Source organism: Pseudorasbora parva, chromosome 11 (genome assembly GCF_024679245.1).
Source record: "Pseudorasbora parva isolate DD20220531a chromosome 11, ASM2467924v1, whole genome shotgun sequence".
Lineage (NCBI taxonomy): Eukaryota > Metazoa > Chordata > Actinopteri > Cypriniformes > Gobionidae > Pseudorasbora > Pseudorasbora parva.
Genome location: NC_090182.1, coordinates 19,882,530 through 19,903,409, shown reverse-complemented (window position 1 = coordinate 19,903,409; position 20,880 = coordinate 19,882,530). Strand labels below are relative to the sequence as shown.

At 38.2% G+C, this 20,880-nt stretch overlaps 1 protein-coding gene across 4 annotated transcripts in view; it reads right to left on the bottom strand.

Moving 5' to 3' along the window:
- The window catches only part of drp2 (dystrophin related protein 2), a 222,245-nt gene extending 201,430 nt beyond the window's left edge, over window positions 1-20,815 (bottom strand). Inside the window, exon 1 of one of the 4 annotated variants that reach the window (XM_067457358.1) lies at window positions 20,354-20,815. In XM_067457358.1, coding sequence (XP_067313459.1) covers window positions 20,354-20,495 — 142 coding nt within the window. In that variant the 5' untranslated portion in view covers window positions 20,496-20,815. The remainder of the gene's footprint in view (window positions 1-20,353) is intronic. The other 3 variants (XM_067457356.1, XM_067457350.1, XM_067457352.1) reach the window with 3 other exon arrangements.
- Window positions 20,816-20,880: the final 65 nt, after the last annotated feature.

The window sequence follows — 20,880 nt, the reverse complement described above, 5'->3', positions numbered from 1 at the left end:
GTTAAAATGCCCAACTTTACAGCAAAAAACAAAACAAAAACAAAAGTTTACATTTAATAAAGATTGAGTGACATGTGGTGACACTGCGAAGATGACAACATCTGGCTTTACGCTTAAAAAAAGCTCTTTAAAATCCTAGAGGTGTCGTTATGTACACAGTACATCCGTATTTTTTGTTTTTTTGTTTTTTTTTACAGTCTATGGAACTTTGTGTAGAAAAAAACATTGGGCTAAAAAAAGGATTAGGTGGATTTTTATCATTTTAGGGTGGTTGTATACACACTGCTGACACAGATTTATGTTCAACCCATGTAAAAGCAAATTTTGCATAATAGGTTCCCTTTGAAATACTAATATACAGCCTTTATAAATTAGAACCTAATAAGTAATAGATATACCATTTTTTTCTTACAGTAGAGCACAATTAGGCCAATGAGTTCATGTAGGCCAGCAGGAAGCAGTTAGAAAGAGTAAGTTGTGGTGTGATGTCAGGTTTAATTAGCCTAAAGGGCCTGAGGACTCATTACTCACTGAGCAGAGAATAGGAGACTCTAAGGGAGAGCTGTTTACCACACACCGTCCTCTCTGATTCCTGTGCATCACCACAGGGTCTTGATAAAGGGCATACAAAACCACCAACGACCCCCTTTAGAAATATGTCAACCATTTCAAAACTTAACAGGAACGATTATGTGCGTCTACGGTTGGGCATGAGCAAGTCAAACACAGGTCAGCGATGTTTGGAATCATGCGTCTAATGGGGTAAAAAAAAAAGAGAGCGAGAGAGAGAGAGAGAGAGAGAGAGAGAGAGAGAGAGAGAGAGAGAGAGAGAGAGATGGGTTTCACTTGCTTCTTTACATCCTATCACTCTTCACATATTCCAAAGCCTGAGCTCTTATTAGTCAGATATCGAACTGACCGTGGCTTGAGAACTGACGCGTTTGCTTGACAGAGTTTAATCAATACTGCTTGCCTTGATATCTGTGATCACTGACGGTGCAATTACAGAGCCACTTCAGTGATCCAGATATGGTTCTTTTGACATAAATCATTTCGCTGGTATGAGACCACAGTCCGTTTTGGATCGATTAACAGGATAAATTGTATCAGCAGTATAAGGTTGCCCAAAACACATGGGACGTCTTAAAGTCTAATCTTTAATAACGCTGATGTGAAGCATACTGTGATTGGAACATTTACGGTCAAAAGCTGAAGATTTTGTTATATTTTTAAAATAAGTCACCAAGGTTGCATTCATTTGATTAAAAATACAGTAAAAATAGTAATATTGTGAAATACTATTACAATTTAAAAGAACAGCTTTCTATTTGAATATGTTTTTAAATGTTTTGTTTTTTAGCAGTCGTTACCTTCAGTGTCACATGATACTTTATAAATCATTCTAAAATGCTGATTGGCTATTACAAATGCTTTTTTTAAACTCTGATATTCAGTATTGATAATAAAAAGCATTCATTGTAATAGAGCATCAATAATAATTTATATTAATTGAGCACCAAATTTTTAAAGGATCATGTGACACTGAAGTAATGGCTGCCTACAATTCCGCTTTGCAACGGCAGGAATACATTAAAAAAAAAAAAAAACTACTTTTAAAAAAAAATATTTCACAATCAGGAGCACAACTGCACATTTGCTGAGGGTATGCAAGATCAATTTTGACACGTCCACCTCTATATTCTATCCCCTAACACTAAATCCTCAGAAAAAAAACTTTCTACATGTCAATGACTTACAGCCTCTGTAATTATTAAATTATATCTGGATGAGGTAATTTATTCACACATCCAATTGGTTTCTGATCTCATGTTTGACTGCACAACATAGGATGAGGCCAAAAGTCCAACAATTAGCTTGTACTTAAAGGGAGGCTAACTCATCACGGGTGGATAACCAAAAAAAATTACAAAGATGCAAAACCTCCCCATTTTTAATACCATTTTTCAAAACATGTAATATTACTTACTTAAGTTTTGAAAATATCTGTGGTATTTTATATTATCTATTTGCATCAAAATAATTTATATTTTTTGTTTATTTTTAATATAAAATGGGAATATTGTGTGTAAAATTCACTTTTACATCAGAGGATCTGCATTTTTTTTTTTTATTCATGGAGATAATTCATGGAAAATGTGCCATGCTCAAGTTGAAGATTTCTGCCACCTGTTTGAGATTTAGCATGCTCCATGTCAACCTTTCTCTTTCGCTGTGACAGTTAACCTATGCCACCATACACGAGTCAAAGTAGCCAGACTTGGAGCAACTTTTCTCTATTTAAGGGTATGATGAGACATGCATGGGCGATTGACATATGTACAGCACACAATCTGACTAGATCAAAATTATAAATGCATAATAGGCTTGCCATAGTGAATCAATGTAAGATGTTTTGCAAGAGATATTGATGATGTATTGACTCTTTATTTAAAGTTTGTTAAAAAACAAAAAAGGACTGTACATTTAAAGAAGATTTAATATTTTAATTTAAAGATCTCCATACCCCATGTGCCCCTGTTCACAATATTACTGTTTTATTGTATTTTTAACTAAACAAATGCAGCCTGAGCATAAGAAACTTCTTACAAAAACACTTAATTATTTTAATGTTTATAATATAATCTTATGTATAATCTTTTGACCAGTAATGCACATGTGAAAAAATAAATGGGGAATTTCATAGCAGTCATAAACACCCATTTGTTAACAGAGCAGGAATCCATTTCATCCAATTGAATCGTATTTTGGATAGGATGAAATGGATTTTCAGAATGAGTTAGACAACAGGAGTAAAATGATGAACTATGCCTGGAAGCTATGGATTATGTTTAATTCATTATGCTTAGGGCATATTGGTTATTTCAACGTCTTTGTGTTGGTTTGGTTTTTAGAATGCACCTGTTCATTAGTCACATTTACCTCTATATTCATCAGCACTCTCAAAGATAATAAAGGCCATCCATGCATGCTAATGGAAGCACAAAATGATCTATTGAATTGGTGTGACAATATCGTCGGATGCATCAAAGCAGAATAAATGAAGATAAAGAGGCATTTGAGGTTAATGACTATTATTTGGTTATCAGCCTTTATTTATTCAACTGAACGGGTTTAACTGAACCGTCCTCAATGGATGTAGCTAAATCATGTGGTGTGGTCAACAAAAACTTCCTTCGTTTTAAACTGTTGATTGCCTCAAAGCAGATTCCACAAAAAAATCTAAGAACACTCTATTATTAATATGGTTCAGAGCCTCCTGTGAGCTGATCTTTGGAGAATGTCCCAAGTCTCTAAACTCTCTTCCTCTTTGGATGCTGTCAACGCTAAAGGCTCAATCCCTCTTGCACACACCTGGCTAGTTACAAAGGCTAGAGCTAAAGCCCCCATATGTGTCTTCTAGACTCAAACGGCATTAGTGCATGCACACACACACACACTAAGAAAAAAGTGTTGGCTTATTTAAATGTACATCTGGTCTATTTGAGTGAAACATGAAACAAAATCCGTCAAGTATTGACGCAAGAAAGGAATTTAATATGATGGCCTGTATATGGGAGATAACTTTTGATGTCGAGGCTCCATCAAAAACTGATGTGATGTGAGCAGAGGGAATGTGGTACAGCAATAAGCAGGATTTCTAACCTCAAAAAAATACCTGCTGTGAACAAACGTTGAGGTATTATTGAAGGTATTGCTTTTGCACTAACATTTCTACCATACATTACAGCTTTAGCATCAGACACCCCGGTGTCAATCCTCCGATAAAACCAACTCCAATGGGGAAACATGTCATTTGTGAGAGGCATTTGCATTTAAATTCAGATCAAACATTGAGGATGTAAAGCTGAAAGGCCATGAAACAGAAAATGAAGCTTCAATAAACTGGGAAAACTGTTAACACACAAAATCAGATGATGATCAGATCCGCTTGAAGAGGCAAGGAGATAATAACAGATGAGAAACTGTAATGGATATTGAACTTACTAAAACACTAGAATAATTGGGACTTGATTATCTTGGAGAGCCTCTCTCTATCCAGGTTTAGTATGCCGACATTCGTAATGAGAACAATGACGTGGACTGTCAATAGTGTGATAGTGAATCGTGTAGATGATGTTTGCCAAGGCTTAGCTAATGAATTCTCTCCTCATAAATATTCATTTAGTGCATTTAACAACTCCTTCTGAATCTAATTAAAAACATCAAGGATTGGTGTAATGGATAGAACTGATACCATTTCAGTCCTAAGACCAGGGTGCTGATCCTTTCAAGATTTTGACAGCTGTTCAAATAATCAAATCATTTTGCAGCCGACAAAGTAAATAGTCAAACTATTTTGAGTTTAAAAGGGTAGTTCACACAAAAATAAAAAATTCTGTGATTAATTACCCTCATGACCTAAGACTTCGGAAGAATCTTCGGAACATAAATTAAGATCTTTTCGATCAAATCTGATATAGTTCTCCTCCTCTGTTGACAGTTACGCAACTGAAACTTTAACTATATCTTTATGAACTTTTTGAAGCGTCAAACTTGAACTAGCGTTCAAACTAATCTATTTGAATTGAGCAGTTAAGTCCAAGATTTTCTGGAAAAGACACGATCGCTTTATATGCTGAACAAATTGAATTTAGTCTTTTATTCACATAACCATTCATCATTTCACGCATCACACATGGTTATGGGACATCACACAAGTTCAAGCATGTTTGGCTGACGTGCGAAAAACTAATGAGGTTCATTCTCTTGTTACATGCAGCATGTTGGAGCCTTTAGAGCCAATGAGAACCAATGAGAACCCCAATGAGGTTTGTTCTCCCACGTCAAGCATGTTTGGTTAAGCTATGTTTTTGTGGCAAGCAGCACAAGGCAGAGGGACTGTGTTCCAATTCACATACTATCCATACTGTTTTTTTTTAAAATTACTTAGAAAATTAGTATGTCCCAAAACTTAGTATGTTGAAAAAAGTATTCCAAAGATACCAAAATGATTCCAAAGATGATGGTTTACTATTTCCAGTCAGAATTCGAAGTGCGGACTGACGCAAAATACTTATATTGCCCACAACCCATTGCGAGTTGGACAAGGATTCGATTAGAACTACAAACGTGGACAAAAAGTGTTAAAAAAAACTACAAACATGATGGATATGCGAGTCCGGCGGTTAAATAGAGAGATTAAGTGATTTGACAAAAAAGATATTTCTTCAATTATAGCCGCGTTATATTTCATCTGCAGCAGCATTGTGAACTTTTGTAATGATACATTTGGCCATTAACTTTTAAATGCATTATTATATATTTAAACTGCAAACACATGAGAGAGAGTCTCTGCATTAAAGACCCACACATGGAAGATCAATGTGCGACTACATTTCTCTCCGGTACGATAGGAAATGAAACTGAATGTGGAGGATTTGTGAAAGTCCATTAAAGATGACAAAGTAGTATATCCCAAAGCTTGCATACTCTTCGTCTACACACTCAAAGTATGTACTTTTTCTTCACAAAAAGAGTACATACTTTAAGGACGTAGTATGCATAGACGAATTGGGACGCAGCACATGAGAACGGGAGGAGGAGCATCGAGACCGGTGTGGTCGGTATCACTCACCACTGGCCTTGCCTCGTTTCTCACGGCCCCTCAGCCTCGTCCTGCTTGCCACAGTTATGTTCGCTGATCGATCTTTATATGTGTATAAAAGCCTAAATTAAATGTGTTCATCATCATGTCACTTCATCAGCTATATGAACTTTATGATCTCTTTATGAACTTTTTGAAGTGTCAAAGTTTCAGTTGCGAAGCTGTCTACGTCAGGACAGAAATCTCTCAGAAGTCAATGCAAGACAATAATTTCAAGAAGAATATGTCATAGTGAAAAAAATTGCCTATACAGCTCAAATACTGTGCCAGCTTTAACAAGATTACAGTGAGTGGATTACATAACTATGCGGCATTCTTTAATCTGACACCTCTGTCACAGATGTGAAGCCTAAGCGGTGATCGTCTTCATAAAAATGGCATTTATGTCACTGCTATATATTAAACAGGCAATAAAAGAAATGTGAGCGAACATTAAAGTAGATCAAATGTGCATAGACACTTTTTGCCTGTAGCAACTCGGCAGTAAAACCTGGTTAGCACAAGTAACTTGATACTGTTTAATTCAATCATGTCAAGAATAAAGGCATCCTAACAATACATTACAGACACTTTGCTTGCTGCCCTAAAATGTATGTTTTAGCCTTTCATAGAGGACATTACAAATCACTGTTTGTCCTCTGGAGGAAAAATACATTTCATAGAGCTACACAAGATTATGCCTTGCATAGTTTTGTGCCAGGTTAACATTCATTCGCCTTCCTGTGAGTCATCACATTCCTCATCGAAACAGATCAGGAGAGGGAGAGAGCACTCAGAGGAGATCAGCTCTATAAATAAAGAGGATAAGGCATGATTAGCATATACTTCCTGCCCCCTTACTTATGCCAGTGTCTCAGCAGACAGGAGGCAGCAGATTGTTTCAAATCTCCGGCCTCTCCGGAGCGCCACAGTCTGCGGCGAACACAGCCCGTCCCTTCATGCCTTTAGCACTGTGACCTCCAGAGTGTTAGATCAGGTATTGGGTGCGAAACTAGTGGGGAAGAGTGGGCTTTATCATGTGTCATTGAGGTGCCTGGTTTTAAACCGTCCTCGATCGTACGTGGACGTTCAAAAAGGTCAAAGCAAAACCACAAAAAAAGGTCATGCTTTGACATAATCACACAGCCGAATCATTTGGATCTGGTCTGTTGAACAGCCTGCGGGCTGTTTAGAATTGTAAACTTTAGGTTAGATGAGGGAGAAGGTCAAATCATCATGTGCTGGTAGATACAAAAAGTTTAACTAGAACACTATCTGGAAAGATAATCTTGTAATTTCGCATAGCCACAAGAATACTTTGGGGTCTTTGTTGAGATTACCGTTTCCATAGGAACATAATGTTTAACAGCCATCAAGACTCTCGAAATGAAGCAGCAGACATGATCAGCAACCAGTAAATGATACGAGAGAAGATAAATGAGGAAAGAAACAGCTGCCAACAATTGTTAGCAGATAACACAAAGCATCCCTTGATCTGATTCATTTCTAATGTAAAAATCAAATGAATGAATATGATGAATGAATAATAAAATTAATTAATTCAAATAAATTAAAAATAATAATACATGATAAAATAAAAATAACTGTTGTTTTTGCTATTTATTATTGTTATTACGTTGGTATTATAATTCAGTTCTTCTACAGACATCATTTTCAGGGATATACTGTCAAAAATTTCAATATGAGTCCAACTGAAACTATAATTCAGTCCCCTTTTGTGTCTTTAGTACTGCAGTACAGTGATGACATTTTGTATAATAAAATATGGAGGAGTAATTTGAACAGTGTTTTAAGTATCACAACTCTCTTGAGAGATGGCAGGTCTGCAATAATAACCTACAAATAAAAACGCCGAAAACAGATGCTGTAGGCAAACCGCAAATATTCACTAAAAGTTTCTTGTAATGGTAATACATGATAATTCTTGTAATAAAATCAAATGCAGCCGACTCATATATTAATTAAAACTGTATAACTAAATATAACTATACATTCATTCTGAAAACGATGCTTGCCTTCACATGCCGCCACAACTGATGTGAAGGAAACTGCCAGGTTTAAAGGGATAGTTCACCCAAAAATGAAAATGATTTTGTTATTTACTCACCCTCATGTTGTTCCAAATCTACACAACTACCACTGTGATGCTTCAAAATGTTCATAAGGAGATCGTAAAAAAATCTATATATGAACTGAGCAGTTTATTCACGTTAGACATTGTTCAGCGAACATAAACAGAAGCTTAACCGTATATATGCTTTAATAATGGACAAGAAGAAACTCAAAGTATGTGCTGTGTAACACAACAAAATAAACCTCATTGGTTCTCGCACATCTACCGAACATGCTTGAGGTTCCGTTTACCACAACGGAAATTACTAAAAACGCTGAATTATGCATGCCATACAAGTCATTTGGCAGTCAAATTATAAAAAATTAAAAATACACGCCAGGGCACGTGCTTGCCTAGACTAAACATGTAATACTTGCATGCCATCACCATTCTCACAGATTCACGTTTTTGGAAATTCACACAAAGATGATAACGGTATCGTTTCAAAACTACTGTATTTCAAAACCTATTTCAAAGTTTGCGTTCTCAAGCTACCAAACACTGTTGCCATGCAAAAATTATTTTTTCTTTCTTTGTGTTTCAAAGATGAACAAAAGTCTTACAGGTTTGGAACAACATGAGGGTGAGTAAATGATGACAGGATTTTCATTTTTGGGGTGAATTACCATTTTAAGATGCAAAGATTGAGGCAAAGAGGCAAATTGCCCCTGAAAAAAAAAACACATTTCGTACATGCTAATTGAAGAAAAAAGAATAACTTCATGTCTGTAGCGGTCTATTTGTCCTCCAAATAAAAAAATGAACAACATCTTAATAGGAAATGATCTGAAACCATTCCCCTTTAATGAATGCTGCCTCTCCCCTCCCATTCCAGCCTAGAAACTATACAGTGTAATGACATATGCCACTAATGAAGAACATTTTTCCAATGCAGACTCCAAATAAAATCAGACAGAATTAATTACAGTGAGGCGTACTGACCTTTTCAGCTTGATAAATCATAAAGCGGCGTTAGGCTGGTAGATGTAGAATGCCTGGCTTTGATAAACAATATCCTCCTCTTGTATTGACCCAAGAAAAACACTGCACAGATATTACAAACTGAGAAAGTGACTGTCTGTCCAAGTTCTTATTTTCTTTCTGGACCCATCTTATATTTTATCATTTAAGCTATCAGTTTCTCCAGAGGCATTCCATCATTCCATCTTGAGCCCAAACACCCTTTTTTGAGGTGAAAACTCATCCCACAGCTTAAAAAAAGAAAGAAAAAAGATTCTTTTTAACACCATTTCTGAAGCAGCTGCATGCTTTTTATATACCTCTTCATTATGAATTCTCCTTTTGATTGGTACATTTCAATCACAAACCTATTCACTGAACTCATGATTGACTGTTGAGTGTGAAAGAGATTTAGCACTTGACAGTTTCCAAAAAAGTTCTTAAGCTCAATGCTCTTTGACCTGAATACAAAGCAAATACAAGGCAAATCACAACTGCTGATGACTATAATTAGCATGCATTAGCTTACACAATACTTTGACTGACCGTTTCAAAACATTCACATCCATTTATATGGGTAAAGAAACCGCCATTCAGACTACTGTTTAAATGGTAGCTACTGTGCTTCCAGGAAGAGGGGGAAAAAAACATGCAGAGATAGCCAGACATGGAAATTTGCTAAATGCAATGGGCCATTAAGACAAATTAAAAGGAATGCGCTGCAGTAGTCCGCTCTAATGCACTAATGTTATTGATTGCAAGTCATGGTTCCAGTTTGAGTCACAGTCCGTAACAATATCTCGCAGTAGAGTAAGAGAGGAGAGTGCTGCGATATCTGAAAAACCAGCTCTAAAAGCCATTCCAAATGGTCTAATGCTGTTTTCTCAACCTCTGATGCATAATCGGATGTTTGTAGTGATATAAAAGTAGCTCTTTGTATAGAAGGTGATGAACTCATCAGAAAACCAAAGAAACTTTGGCTGCGTCTTATTCTAAATCAGTAAACAAATTTAGGGACTATCAAGAGTCCTCTCAGTACAATTCGGTTATCTGCAATGTGCTAATGAGGTTGATGATGAAAACATGCCTGGCACCAGAGTTGTTATTGTTAACTAAAACTAGTTTTTGTTGATTTAAAAAAAGCTAAAAACAAAAAGGTAACACTCTATTTACTAATTATAAGTAACTTTGCAAATACATTAGGGGTGGGAGAAAATATCAATAGGGCAATATTATCATTGTCCTTCTCCATGCAATACCTTGGCGCCAAATATCGATATTTTCATAAATAAAATAAGGCACTCTAAATAGATTTCCCTGCTCCCAGCGTCGCTACTTCATGGCTCCTCGGGGTGGTGCTCAACACATGAAACAGGGAAACATGAACATAAGTTAACTAGCCTAATGGTGCTTTTCCACTGCACGGTTCAGGTTGGTACGGCTTGGCATGGTCCGCTTTAGCAGCTTTCGTGGTATGGCTCGGTATGGTCTGGTACACACTGCTTTTCTACTGCATATCACGGCTCGGTATGGCTCGCTTAAACAGTACCACCTTGGTTAGGGTCCAAGCATGCCGTACCAATACTAAAATGTGACTAAAATATGTAAACATTGATTGGTCAGAAAGAAAAGTCACCACTAACGTCATTGGATTTGTGACACCAAACCTGCTAGCAGTAACAGCCACAACAGTATCGTTCGCACAACTTGCTTGAAAGGAAAATTAATTTAAAAGAAAAAAGAAAATGGCTGAATCTTAGATGAGCTGCAGACATTCCTATCGTTGGTAGCCGAAGAGCGGATCCTGCGAGAGCTGGATGGGGCGACACAGGATGAAAACGTTTTTCAGGAAGTCGCTCAGGCTGTTAGCTGCACACAGATACCACCGGACCTCTTAAACAGTGTAAGGTCAAGTTAAAAAAACTTAAGTGACTACAGAACCATAAAGGACCACAACAGCCAGAGTGGGTCAAACAGAAGAAATTGTTTTTGTGTCATGTTTATTATGATGGCAGTAGAGGCGGCACAACTACAACGTAATCCCACCCACTTGAAGTGGTATCAGTGCAGTGGAAAAGCAACCCGAGCCAAGCCGTACTAAACTGTACCACGCAGAAAAAGAGGTTTTTAATGGGATGGCAGGCAGCAGTTTGAGTAAAGTAATAGATGCCCCAGCCAGGTTAAAGGCCAAAGTTTGGAAAAGCAGCACTTTTGCGCACACTTGTCTCACTCAGGCGAGACATTACAGGCAAAAACATCTGTCAATCTGCATGTACATTTTGAGATGTTGTGCTTTTTGGCTTTTCATAAAGTGTTTTTCAGATGTGTTGGATTTTTCAGATTAGTGGAAAGGATCCATCCAAAATTATTATCTTTTTTAGCACTTTATCTATTTGCGTCTGTAGATTTCAATTACAATACATATATTTAAAGGCTGTTTTCTCAAGATGATTTTTTTTTTCCTGCACTGAGCCAGAAATCTTCACTTCAGTACCAATTACATAGACCAAACCAAATATATTATATATATATATATATATATATATATATATATATATATATATATATATATATATATATATATATATATATATATATATATAGCTCTCTATAACACATTAATAGAGAGGTGAATGAATGGAAAAGATGTGGTATAAAAAAAGTGTACAAGCAATAGGGATAGCCGCACTCTGGAGAGGATTGTGAAACAAAACCCATTCAAAAATGAGTGGATTGCAGGTGGAGTCAGTGCTTCAGGAACCACTACGCACAGACGTATGCAAGACATGGGTTTCAGCTGGTCCAGCCACTCTAGCCAGGCACACAATCCACGTTGCTTGAGGTCCAATGTAAAGTTTGATGGTTTGGGGTGCCATGTCATCTGCTGGTGTTGGTGCACCGTGTTTTCTGAAGTCCAAGGTCAACATAGACGTATACCAGGAAGTTTTAGAGCATTTCATGCTTCCTACTGCTGATCAACTTTATGGAGATGCAGATTTCATTTTCCAACAGGACTTGGAAAGCAACCAGTACCTAGATTAAGGACCATGCTATTCCTGTTCTTAATTGGCCAGCAAACTCGCCTGACCTTAACCCCATAGAAAATCTATGGGGTATTGTGAAGAGAAAGATGATATGCCAGACCCAACAAGGCAGAAGAACTGAAGGCCACTATCAGAGCAACCTTGGCTCTCATAACACCTGAGCTGAGCCACAGACTGATCGACTCCATGCCACGCCACATTGCTGCAGTAATTCAGGCAAAAGGAGCCCCAACTAAGTATTAAGTGCTGTACATGCTCATACTTTTTTGATGTTCATACTTTTCAGTTGGCCAAGATTTCTAAAAATCCTTTCTTTGTATTGGTCTTAAGTAATATTCTAATTTTCTGAGATACTTAATTTGTGATTTGCCTTAGTTGTCGGTTATAATCATCAAAATTAAAAGAAATAAACATTTGAAATATCAGTCTGTGTGTAATGAATGAATATACAAGTTCACTTTTTGAATTGAATTAGATTAAAATAATTCAACTTTTTGATGATATTCTAATTATATGACCAGCGTATTAAATGACAAGCAAGTAACTTGAATAATAAGAATTTAAATAAAAACATAAAAGGGAATTCCAAATAATAATAATAATTATAACAGTATGTAAATAATAGCAAAACAATCCTGGCTGGCACACAACATCATCTATATATTCATTGTAGCAGTTAAAATTGCAGTGTCTTTTTGAAATTATTTTTTATTTAAAGATAAACTGTAACTTTTGGCCCTCAAGAGGTTAAAAAACTAAAATGCATGTATTTTGTGGAAGAACATTGTTTTAGTTGTGATTCAACTGCGAATATTGCATATATCATGTAATCATAATCATAAAATAACGTGATCCCCAACATTAAACAGCATATAAATGAAAAGTGCCAAACATTACTTCATTAAATAAAATATATAGATACAATTATAAAATATATACACTACACAGTTGAGTACATAGTGCATAAGTGCACAGTGTTATTTGGGACACAACTAAAGTAAAATTATTGTAAAATTACAGCCCAAAGGTCTACTTATATGATATTTTAAAAACGAATGTAACTGAACAATTAAGCGCTCTTAAAACAAGTCAGTAACACCAGTCAACATCTTCGGTGTGTAACAGTTATCCTGATCCATATTCCATCTGTCCTTCATAAGTATTTTTAAAAAAAAGAGAAACTATAAATATTTTTTCAAGGTGGTTACACACAGCGTTCTCCTCTAATCTCCCACAGCGTGTCAGCGTGTCAGACAAAACAGGAGAGCAGAGGTACATTCATCAATGCACCTGTGGATGACAGGGATGAAGAAATAGTGCCGTTTCTCACTCAGCCACAGAAGTGTCAGGCAGAAAGACTTTGCTGGATGCCTGATATCTTTTCAGAGCACACATCACTAATACTGAGACAGTGGTGTCTCACTCCACAAACAAGTGGGCAAATAAAAGAGAAAGAGTGACCAGGATCCAAGTGCAGACAACACTTGTTCACCCTTAATTCAAATTTGTCCTTGAATTAAGAGGATGGACTGAGTGACGGACTGAGTTCACTTAAGTTCTCTGGTACATTTGAAGGAAAAACAAGACTTTGTTCTCAAGGGGCATCATAATATCAAATCCATACGACTTGAGCACTATATTTCAAATATTCATAAACCATACACGCTTTTTTGTGTATACCTCACCTCGACAAATCCTGTTTTGTTAGCTGTGGTCACCATTCACTTTCATGTTATAGAAATGAGCAGCCATGGACATTGTGCCATAAGTAACTGCATTCTGATTCCTCAGGAAAAAAAATACTTTTTTAAAAGACAATGGGGTGTCCCCCTCAGTTAAAATCTCGTTTCGGGGGGAGAGGGATCACAGGATAGAAATCGCATTTGCGGAAAGGGACACTTGCTTTCACTTTCAAATGGGCAGTCATATATATATATATATATATATATATATATATATATATATATATATATATATATATATATATACAAATATATATTAAGTGAGGAAAATAAGTATTTGAACACCCTGCTATTTTGCTATTTTTTCACTTAGAAATCACTGAGGGGTCTGAAATTGTCCTCATAGGTGCATGTCCACTGTGAGAGACATAATCTAAGTTTAAATAATCCAGAAATCGCAATGTATGATTTTGTAACTATTTATTTGTATGATACAGCTGTAAATAAGTATTTGAACACCTGAGAAAATCAATGTTAATATTTGGTACAGTAGCCTTTGTTTGCAATTACAGAGGTCAAACGTTTCCTGTAGTTTTTCACCGGGTTTGCACACACTGCAGGAGGGGTTTTGGCACACTCCTCCACACAGATCTTCTCTAGAGCAGTCAGGTTTCTGGCCTGTCACTGAGAAACACAGAGTTTGAGCTCCCTCCAAAGATTCTCTATTGGGTTTAGGTCTGGAGACTGGCTAGGCCACGCCAGAACCTTGATATGCTTCTTACAGATTCACTCCTTGGTTATCCTGGCTGTGTGGTTCGGGTCATTGTCATGTTGGAAGACCCAGCCTCGACCCTTCTTTAATGCTCTAACTGAGGGAAGGAGGTTGTTCCCCAAAATCACGCAATACATGGCCTCGGTCATCCTCTCCTTCATACAGTGTAGTCGTCCTGTCCCATGTACAGAAAAACACCCCCAAAACATGATGCTAACACCCCCATCCTTCACAGTAGGGATGGTGTTTTTGGAATGGTACTCATCATTCTTCTTCCTCTAAACACGTTTAGTGGAATTATGACCAGGAAGTCCTATTTTGGTCTCATCTGACCACATGACTTTCTCCCATGGCTCCTCTGGATCATCCAAATGGTCATTGGCAAACTTAAGAAGGGCCTGGCATTTGCTGGTTTAAGCAGGGGAACCTTCTGTGCCATGCATGATTTCAAACCATGACGTCTTAGTGTACTACCAACAGTAACCTTGGAAACGGTGGTCCCAGCTCTTTTCAGGTCATTGACCCGCTCCTCCCAGGTAGTTCTGGGCTGATTTCTCACCTTTCTTAGGATCACTGAGACCCCACGAGGTGAGATCTTGCATGGAGCCGTAGTCCGAGGGAGATTGACAGTCATGTCAAGTCAGGCTTAACATAATGACAGCCGAGTTGCGCTTGCATTGCGTGCTTCTAGTAAACACAGAAACTGGTGAACAGCGGTCTTTTGAATCAGCTTTGACTGCGACTCTGGAAGACTTGGATTTGAGCTTTTCTCAGAGAAAAGAACTGCACTGAAGTCATTCTTAAAAAGGGAAGATGTTCTGAGTTTTGCCGACCAGATACGTCGAAAGTTTAATCTGTCAACAAGCTCCGCTTCACCTTCGTTGCTCTCATTGGTTGTAGCTCTATCCTATTGCGTGCAGAGGGAGTTTGAAAGACAACCGTTTATCCGCCCCTCGGATTGAGCCCTGTCAATGGTGAGTTTCCAGACCAAACATCTTGATGTGGGTCTGGCTTGTCAGGCTACCAAATATGTAATAATGACTGGTGAAAAAAGTCATGCATTTAAGGGTTAATAACCCTCTGTCTGTCCGTCAGCGGGAAGTAATCTATAGTTTTCACAAAATATCTGGAGCCGTCAACAGTTTTGCTGACAAATAAACTAGCATTTCTCTGTCAAGGTGACAGAATGAGTTCTCTCTACCGACATTATATCAATATGATTCGGGTTGAAAATTGGTGAAGTTACATTTTTAACTGACTTAGTAGTAGTATAATGAATATATTTACATTGTTACAAAATATTCTATATTAACTAAATCCTGTACTTTTTAACCTTCAAATACATAGAAATGTTTCTCAAGCTCCAAATCAGCATATCGGAATGAGTTCTGAAGGATCGTGTGAACCTGAAGAACGGAGAAATTATGCTGAAAATGTAGCTTTTCCATTACAGTAATAAAAGATAATACATTTTAAAATGTATTGTTTGTTTAATTTTAAATTGTAATCTTTCACAATATTGTTTCTCTGTATATCTATCTATCTATCTATCTATCTATCTATCTATCTATCTATCTATCTATCTATCTCTTAAGAGAGAGAGAGAGAGAGAGAGAGAGAGAGAGAGAGAGAGAGAGAGAGAGAGAGAGCGCGAGAGAGCGCGAGAGAGCGCGAGAGAGCGCGAGAGAGAGAGAGAGAGAGAGAGAGAGAGAGAGAGAGAGAGAGAGAGAGAGAGAGAGAGAGAGAGAGAGAGAAATTAATTTAAAATAAATACATAATTAGCAAAGGCTTTTATCCAAATTTTTACTATACAGAGATCAATTGCTTATAGTATACTTATGGTCACTAGCCCAGAACTTGACCTATTACTACAACCCACCCCCACAAAAGGTGGTTCACTTTTTGACTCTCCCCATCTAACACACACACACACACAACCACCTAAAATGATAAAAAAAATAACAGGCTTTCACAAGCATCACCTTTGCAATTTAGAATTCTGCAACTTGTGGAGATGTACTTTGTGTCCCCTTATCAATCCATATTAAGACTGATTTTCAGTCCAAGCTAGTTTTCGGGGTCCTGCACATAAGGCCATTCGGTACAAAGCAGTAAATAAAACACATAAATGTGCCACGGCAGACAACCAGCAGACACCAGCCCTTTCAATGTTAATAGGAGAGCATCGGTTACCCGAGTTTAAATAATGGCCTCGTGCTTCTATCTCTGGGGTCAGGTACCCTAGGTGGCTGGATTTATGGAGTTAGCAAATTGCTTTTCTATCCTCATTCTTTGCACCTCTTTCTGTCTGGTCATCCTTTCTTTATCACAGCATGTGGATGATGGAAAGGAACAGGGGGGTGATTGGCCTGTTTTTCACTACCAGGAAATAGGACGTGTCTCAAGGCCAGGGTAAAGCACAGAAAGGTGCTCATCAAAGGCGCAACTCTGCCGACACAAACCATTACCAAGAAGTTTCTCACAGCTCTAAAATGCTTTATTCCAGCATAGTTGGATATGAGGGCACTGGTGATGCTGCTGCCAGTCAAGAGTGATTGTGATGACCAAGGATGGCTCTGCTTTTCAACTCCACGACTTAGCCGTATTTGCCATTTCCTTTGACTACTGGGTCATATATCCTATCACAACTAAGGCAAACAGAGGCCATGTGATTGCAGGCAAAAGCCAGACAGGAGGGAAACAAGAATACCAATTTATATAGCCAACATAATATGGTCTGTACCTGTAGAACTCACAAGACTAGAAGATGACAGTATTGATTTTCTTCAAAATATCTAGTTAGGGGTTTGTTGTAGTACCATAACTTATTCTTAACAATATTCTTTTCTGGCTTGCAAGCAGTGTCATTCCCTTCAAATGCTAATCTAGTTTATTTTATACACATTATAATACACAGTAATCCTCCAAACCAAACTTTGAATAGCTTTAAATAACTCACCGAATATGTTGCCATAACTCCTGACATTTTTAGATCACTGCTCTAAGTGAGGCAAAACAAAAAACAAGGTAAACTTCCCCCGATACTTCTTTGTGTACAAGGCGCCGTCTGAGCAAATAAATAATGTAGTCCAAAAGTACACGCTGATGATGCACGGAGGGAAAACAAATCACTAAGAAAATGAGTTACAATTCAGAGTTGTAGTGGCACACATGGCACCAGTAAATGTTCCTGTCAAAATGCATCCAAAACAGTGTCATCAGACAAAACTCGCTGTTTGTCACATTCACAATGACGACTGCAAGCGAGGGAATGGACATGCTCAATCTGGGGGAAGTGTTGTGACAAAGGAATACAATTTGAATGATTGGTAAATGCATTTTCAGATTACACAAAATGATTGAACATGCATGGTCCCCACAGTCCGAGACAAGTCATTTCCATTTTGAACAGTTCATGATTACTGTACTAGTATTTTCAGAATATTATATAGAGATTTCTGGAGAGGATTTTCAATTGTAAGTCAGGTACCACTTTTTGGAATTAAAGAGATTCAAACTGTGTGTGTGTGTGTATCGGGGGGGGGGGGCATGTTTTTGTGACATATGAGGACACAAATGTGTAATGACATAGGTATGACATAGGTATTACAAGGAGAGGGTGAAATATGAGGACATTGGCCATGTGTGTGTGTGTGTGTGTGCACATGTTTTTCTAGCCTGGTGGGGACTTCAACTAGTCTAGAAATCTAGACGCACCCTAGCAGCAGCAAATCTAATCTGCCCGCGAGTGTCGTCTAGCAACTCTCAATACCCTTCTGAGCTGTATTCCCCTAACTCTTGCCGGGCCAATCACATTGTGTATAGAATAGGTGGGCGGGGCCATAATGCTGACGGCCGAGTTGCGTTTGCGTGCTTCTAGTAAACACAGAAACTGGTGAACGGCGGTCTTTCGAATCAGCTTTGACCGCGACTCTGGAAGACTTGGAGTTTAGCTTTTCTCGGAGAAAAGAACAAAGAACGGCACTGAAGTCATTCTTAAAAAGGGAAGATGTGTTCGGAGTTTTGCCGACCGGATACGGCGAATGTTTAATCAACAAGCTCTGCTTCACCTTCGTTGCTCTGGTTGGTTGTAGCGCTATCCTATCGCGTGCAGAGGGAGTTTGAAAGACAACTGTTTATCCCGCCCCTAGGATTGAGCCCAGTCAATGGTGAGTTTCCAGACCAAACATCTTGATGTGGGTCTGGCTTGTCAGGCTAGACTTCAACCTGAATGCACACAGACGCATGGGGACTCGTGTCACTGTGGGGACCTAAATTGATGTCCCCATGGGTACAAAAGCTTATAAATCATACATAAAGAGTTATTTTGAAAATGTAAAAATGCAGAAAGATAGCGCACCAGACATATATATATATATGTGTGTGTGTGTGTGTGTGTGTACGTAAAAAGTCTAAGGATCCATGCAGAGCAGAACTAGAGGAATTTGCCTTCACTATTGCAATTTCCAAAGACTTTACAACGACTATGAAAATTCACAAAACCTTGATATTTTTACTGTTGGAACCCTGAACATTAAACAAAAATGGTGACAGCAAAGGAAGAGGATGAAAATGCAATATCTGGAAGGGATCTAAAGGGTTAGAAAAGTGGAGGAGGGTTCTGACAGTGGCATAAGTTTGAATGACTAGTATAATCAAGTGGATGAGCTGATAACTCTTGATCATTTTAGCAGGAGTTGTAGCATTAAGATCGGGTTAGACACTTATTACATCTCTCTTTGTGGCTGTTCAGCATGAATCAGCACCGAAGGCTGTCGGCTTTTCAAAGAGCATCAAAGGACGAGTCACAATAGCGCTTTCAACCTCGCATTACACTACTGTGACACAACATTGGAAATTTATGAACGTGATTCGGAGACAAATGTCAAAACCTAGACACATTTGCTGTGTAATGTCTGCCTGGAAAGAAGATATGATATTTGACTGAATTCGGTTAATTATAGGCGCTAAAGCAAAGGAAAAGGCAAATAAATACAGCCAGAAGCATTTCCAGTAAAGCATTTCCAAATCATTCAAGTTTGTTTGTGAATGGTGTTATGCTGCCTTATCGTTCTATCGGAATTATCCGAGTTTCCAAGTTAAAATTGCACATGAACTCCCTTTGAAGTCACTCAACGCAACGAGCTCGTAACCACGACTTCAGAAGTGGGAATTTCCGATAGCACGTTGGCAGCATAAGAACCGACTTAATGAGGAATGATTCCAAACCAGTGAGATTTAAATAATAATAAATAAATAAAAACACCGTGTTATCTGGTGACCAAACGAATGAATCTGAGCCATATACCTTTTGATGAATTAATTACTGACTTGCATGAGTTTTTATATTGAATAAAAACGAACAGACCGAGTAGCCTAAATTAAATATCACATTTGCTGCACTAGTCTAAAACGGACCATCTGCTGAAACACAACGACCATGTGTATAGGCTAGTCTTAAATTAGTCGGTTCTTTTAGTGAATCACATTCAAACAGCTTGCAGTGTCCGATAGCCTACCGAATTTTCCAGGTTCAGTTAATTAATCAAAAACGCTTATGAGCGTGTATGGGCGACGGAGCGGTTGGGGAATTAATCCGACTCATTTACAGAAGCAAATTACTTAAATCCTTTGTTTAACTCTAAACTCTGAAATGATCCCATGCATAGGCTATCTGCCAAAAGACTGCTGATGGCGCTGAATGCAAGGAATTCCATTTTTTCTCCCCCTCCGAACATTTCTTCCTCAAAAGTAGGCTACTAAATTAACGGCTAATGAAACAAGAACGGACTGAAACCAGAACATTTAACATTAAGATCGCTGTTACACAGCATTTACTTAGATTAGATCAAAGTCACTGGCAGTCCGATGAGTGTCATAATTTAAGCATCACTTCTGAGATGTTTTTCTTAGACCCTCGGAAATAACCCCAAGGTCTGCTACACTGACATGTCAACCGGTGAAACCAGATTAAAGATAGACAGTTAACATCAGGCCTTTGCACCGATAGAGTTGGCATTAATAACGCACATCGGTGGACTGATTTATCGCGCGTCTCTTGCTTTGCGGGCTCTAGCCATCAGCACACTGGTTAAGTAGGAGCACATAGAGGCTTACCTTTTCTTTTTAAAGGTGAGAAACTGCGAAAGTGAAGCACTTCAGATTTCCATTTTACACGAACGCTCAGATAAAAAGAGGAAAGCTGCGGGATGTGAGAGAAGTGATGAACTGGCAGTCGGCGATGAGCAAATAATCTCATACATGAAAAAGGACATCCGCCGTGCAAGAGATCGCGTAGTTTTGCGCTCGTGGAATTGATCGTTTGAAGTTCTGCACCTGCCTCAATTCATGATAACGCATCAGCTGTAATCCCGGAGGTGCGCGCATATTCTTCATTCACTCCAGATGAAGTTTGCTGGACGGCATCGATACGAGCTACCGCTGAAAACAGCACGGTCGAGAGAGGGGACTCGTCGTCGCGAGGTATCTCCAGAGCCCGTCATAAACACGAATATGTGTCACGCAGAGTTGAAGGCGCTCACATTTATGAGACGAGCTGTAAAACGTGAAGCCGTAGAGCTTTGCTCACACAGCCTTCATGCACTTAAACCAAGTTACCTAGGGGAAGCATATAGTGTTCCAGT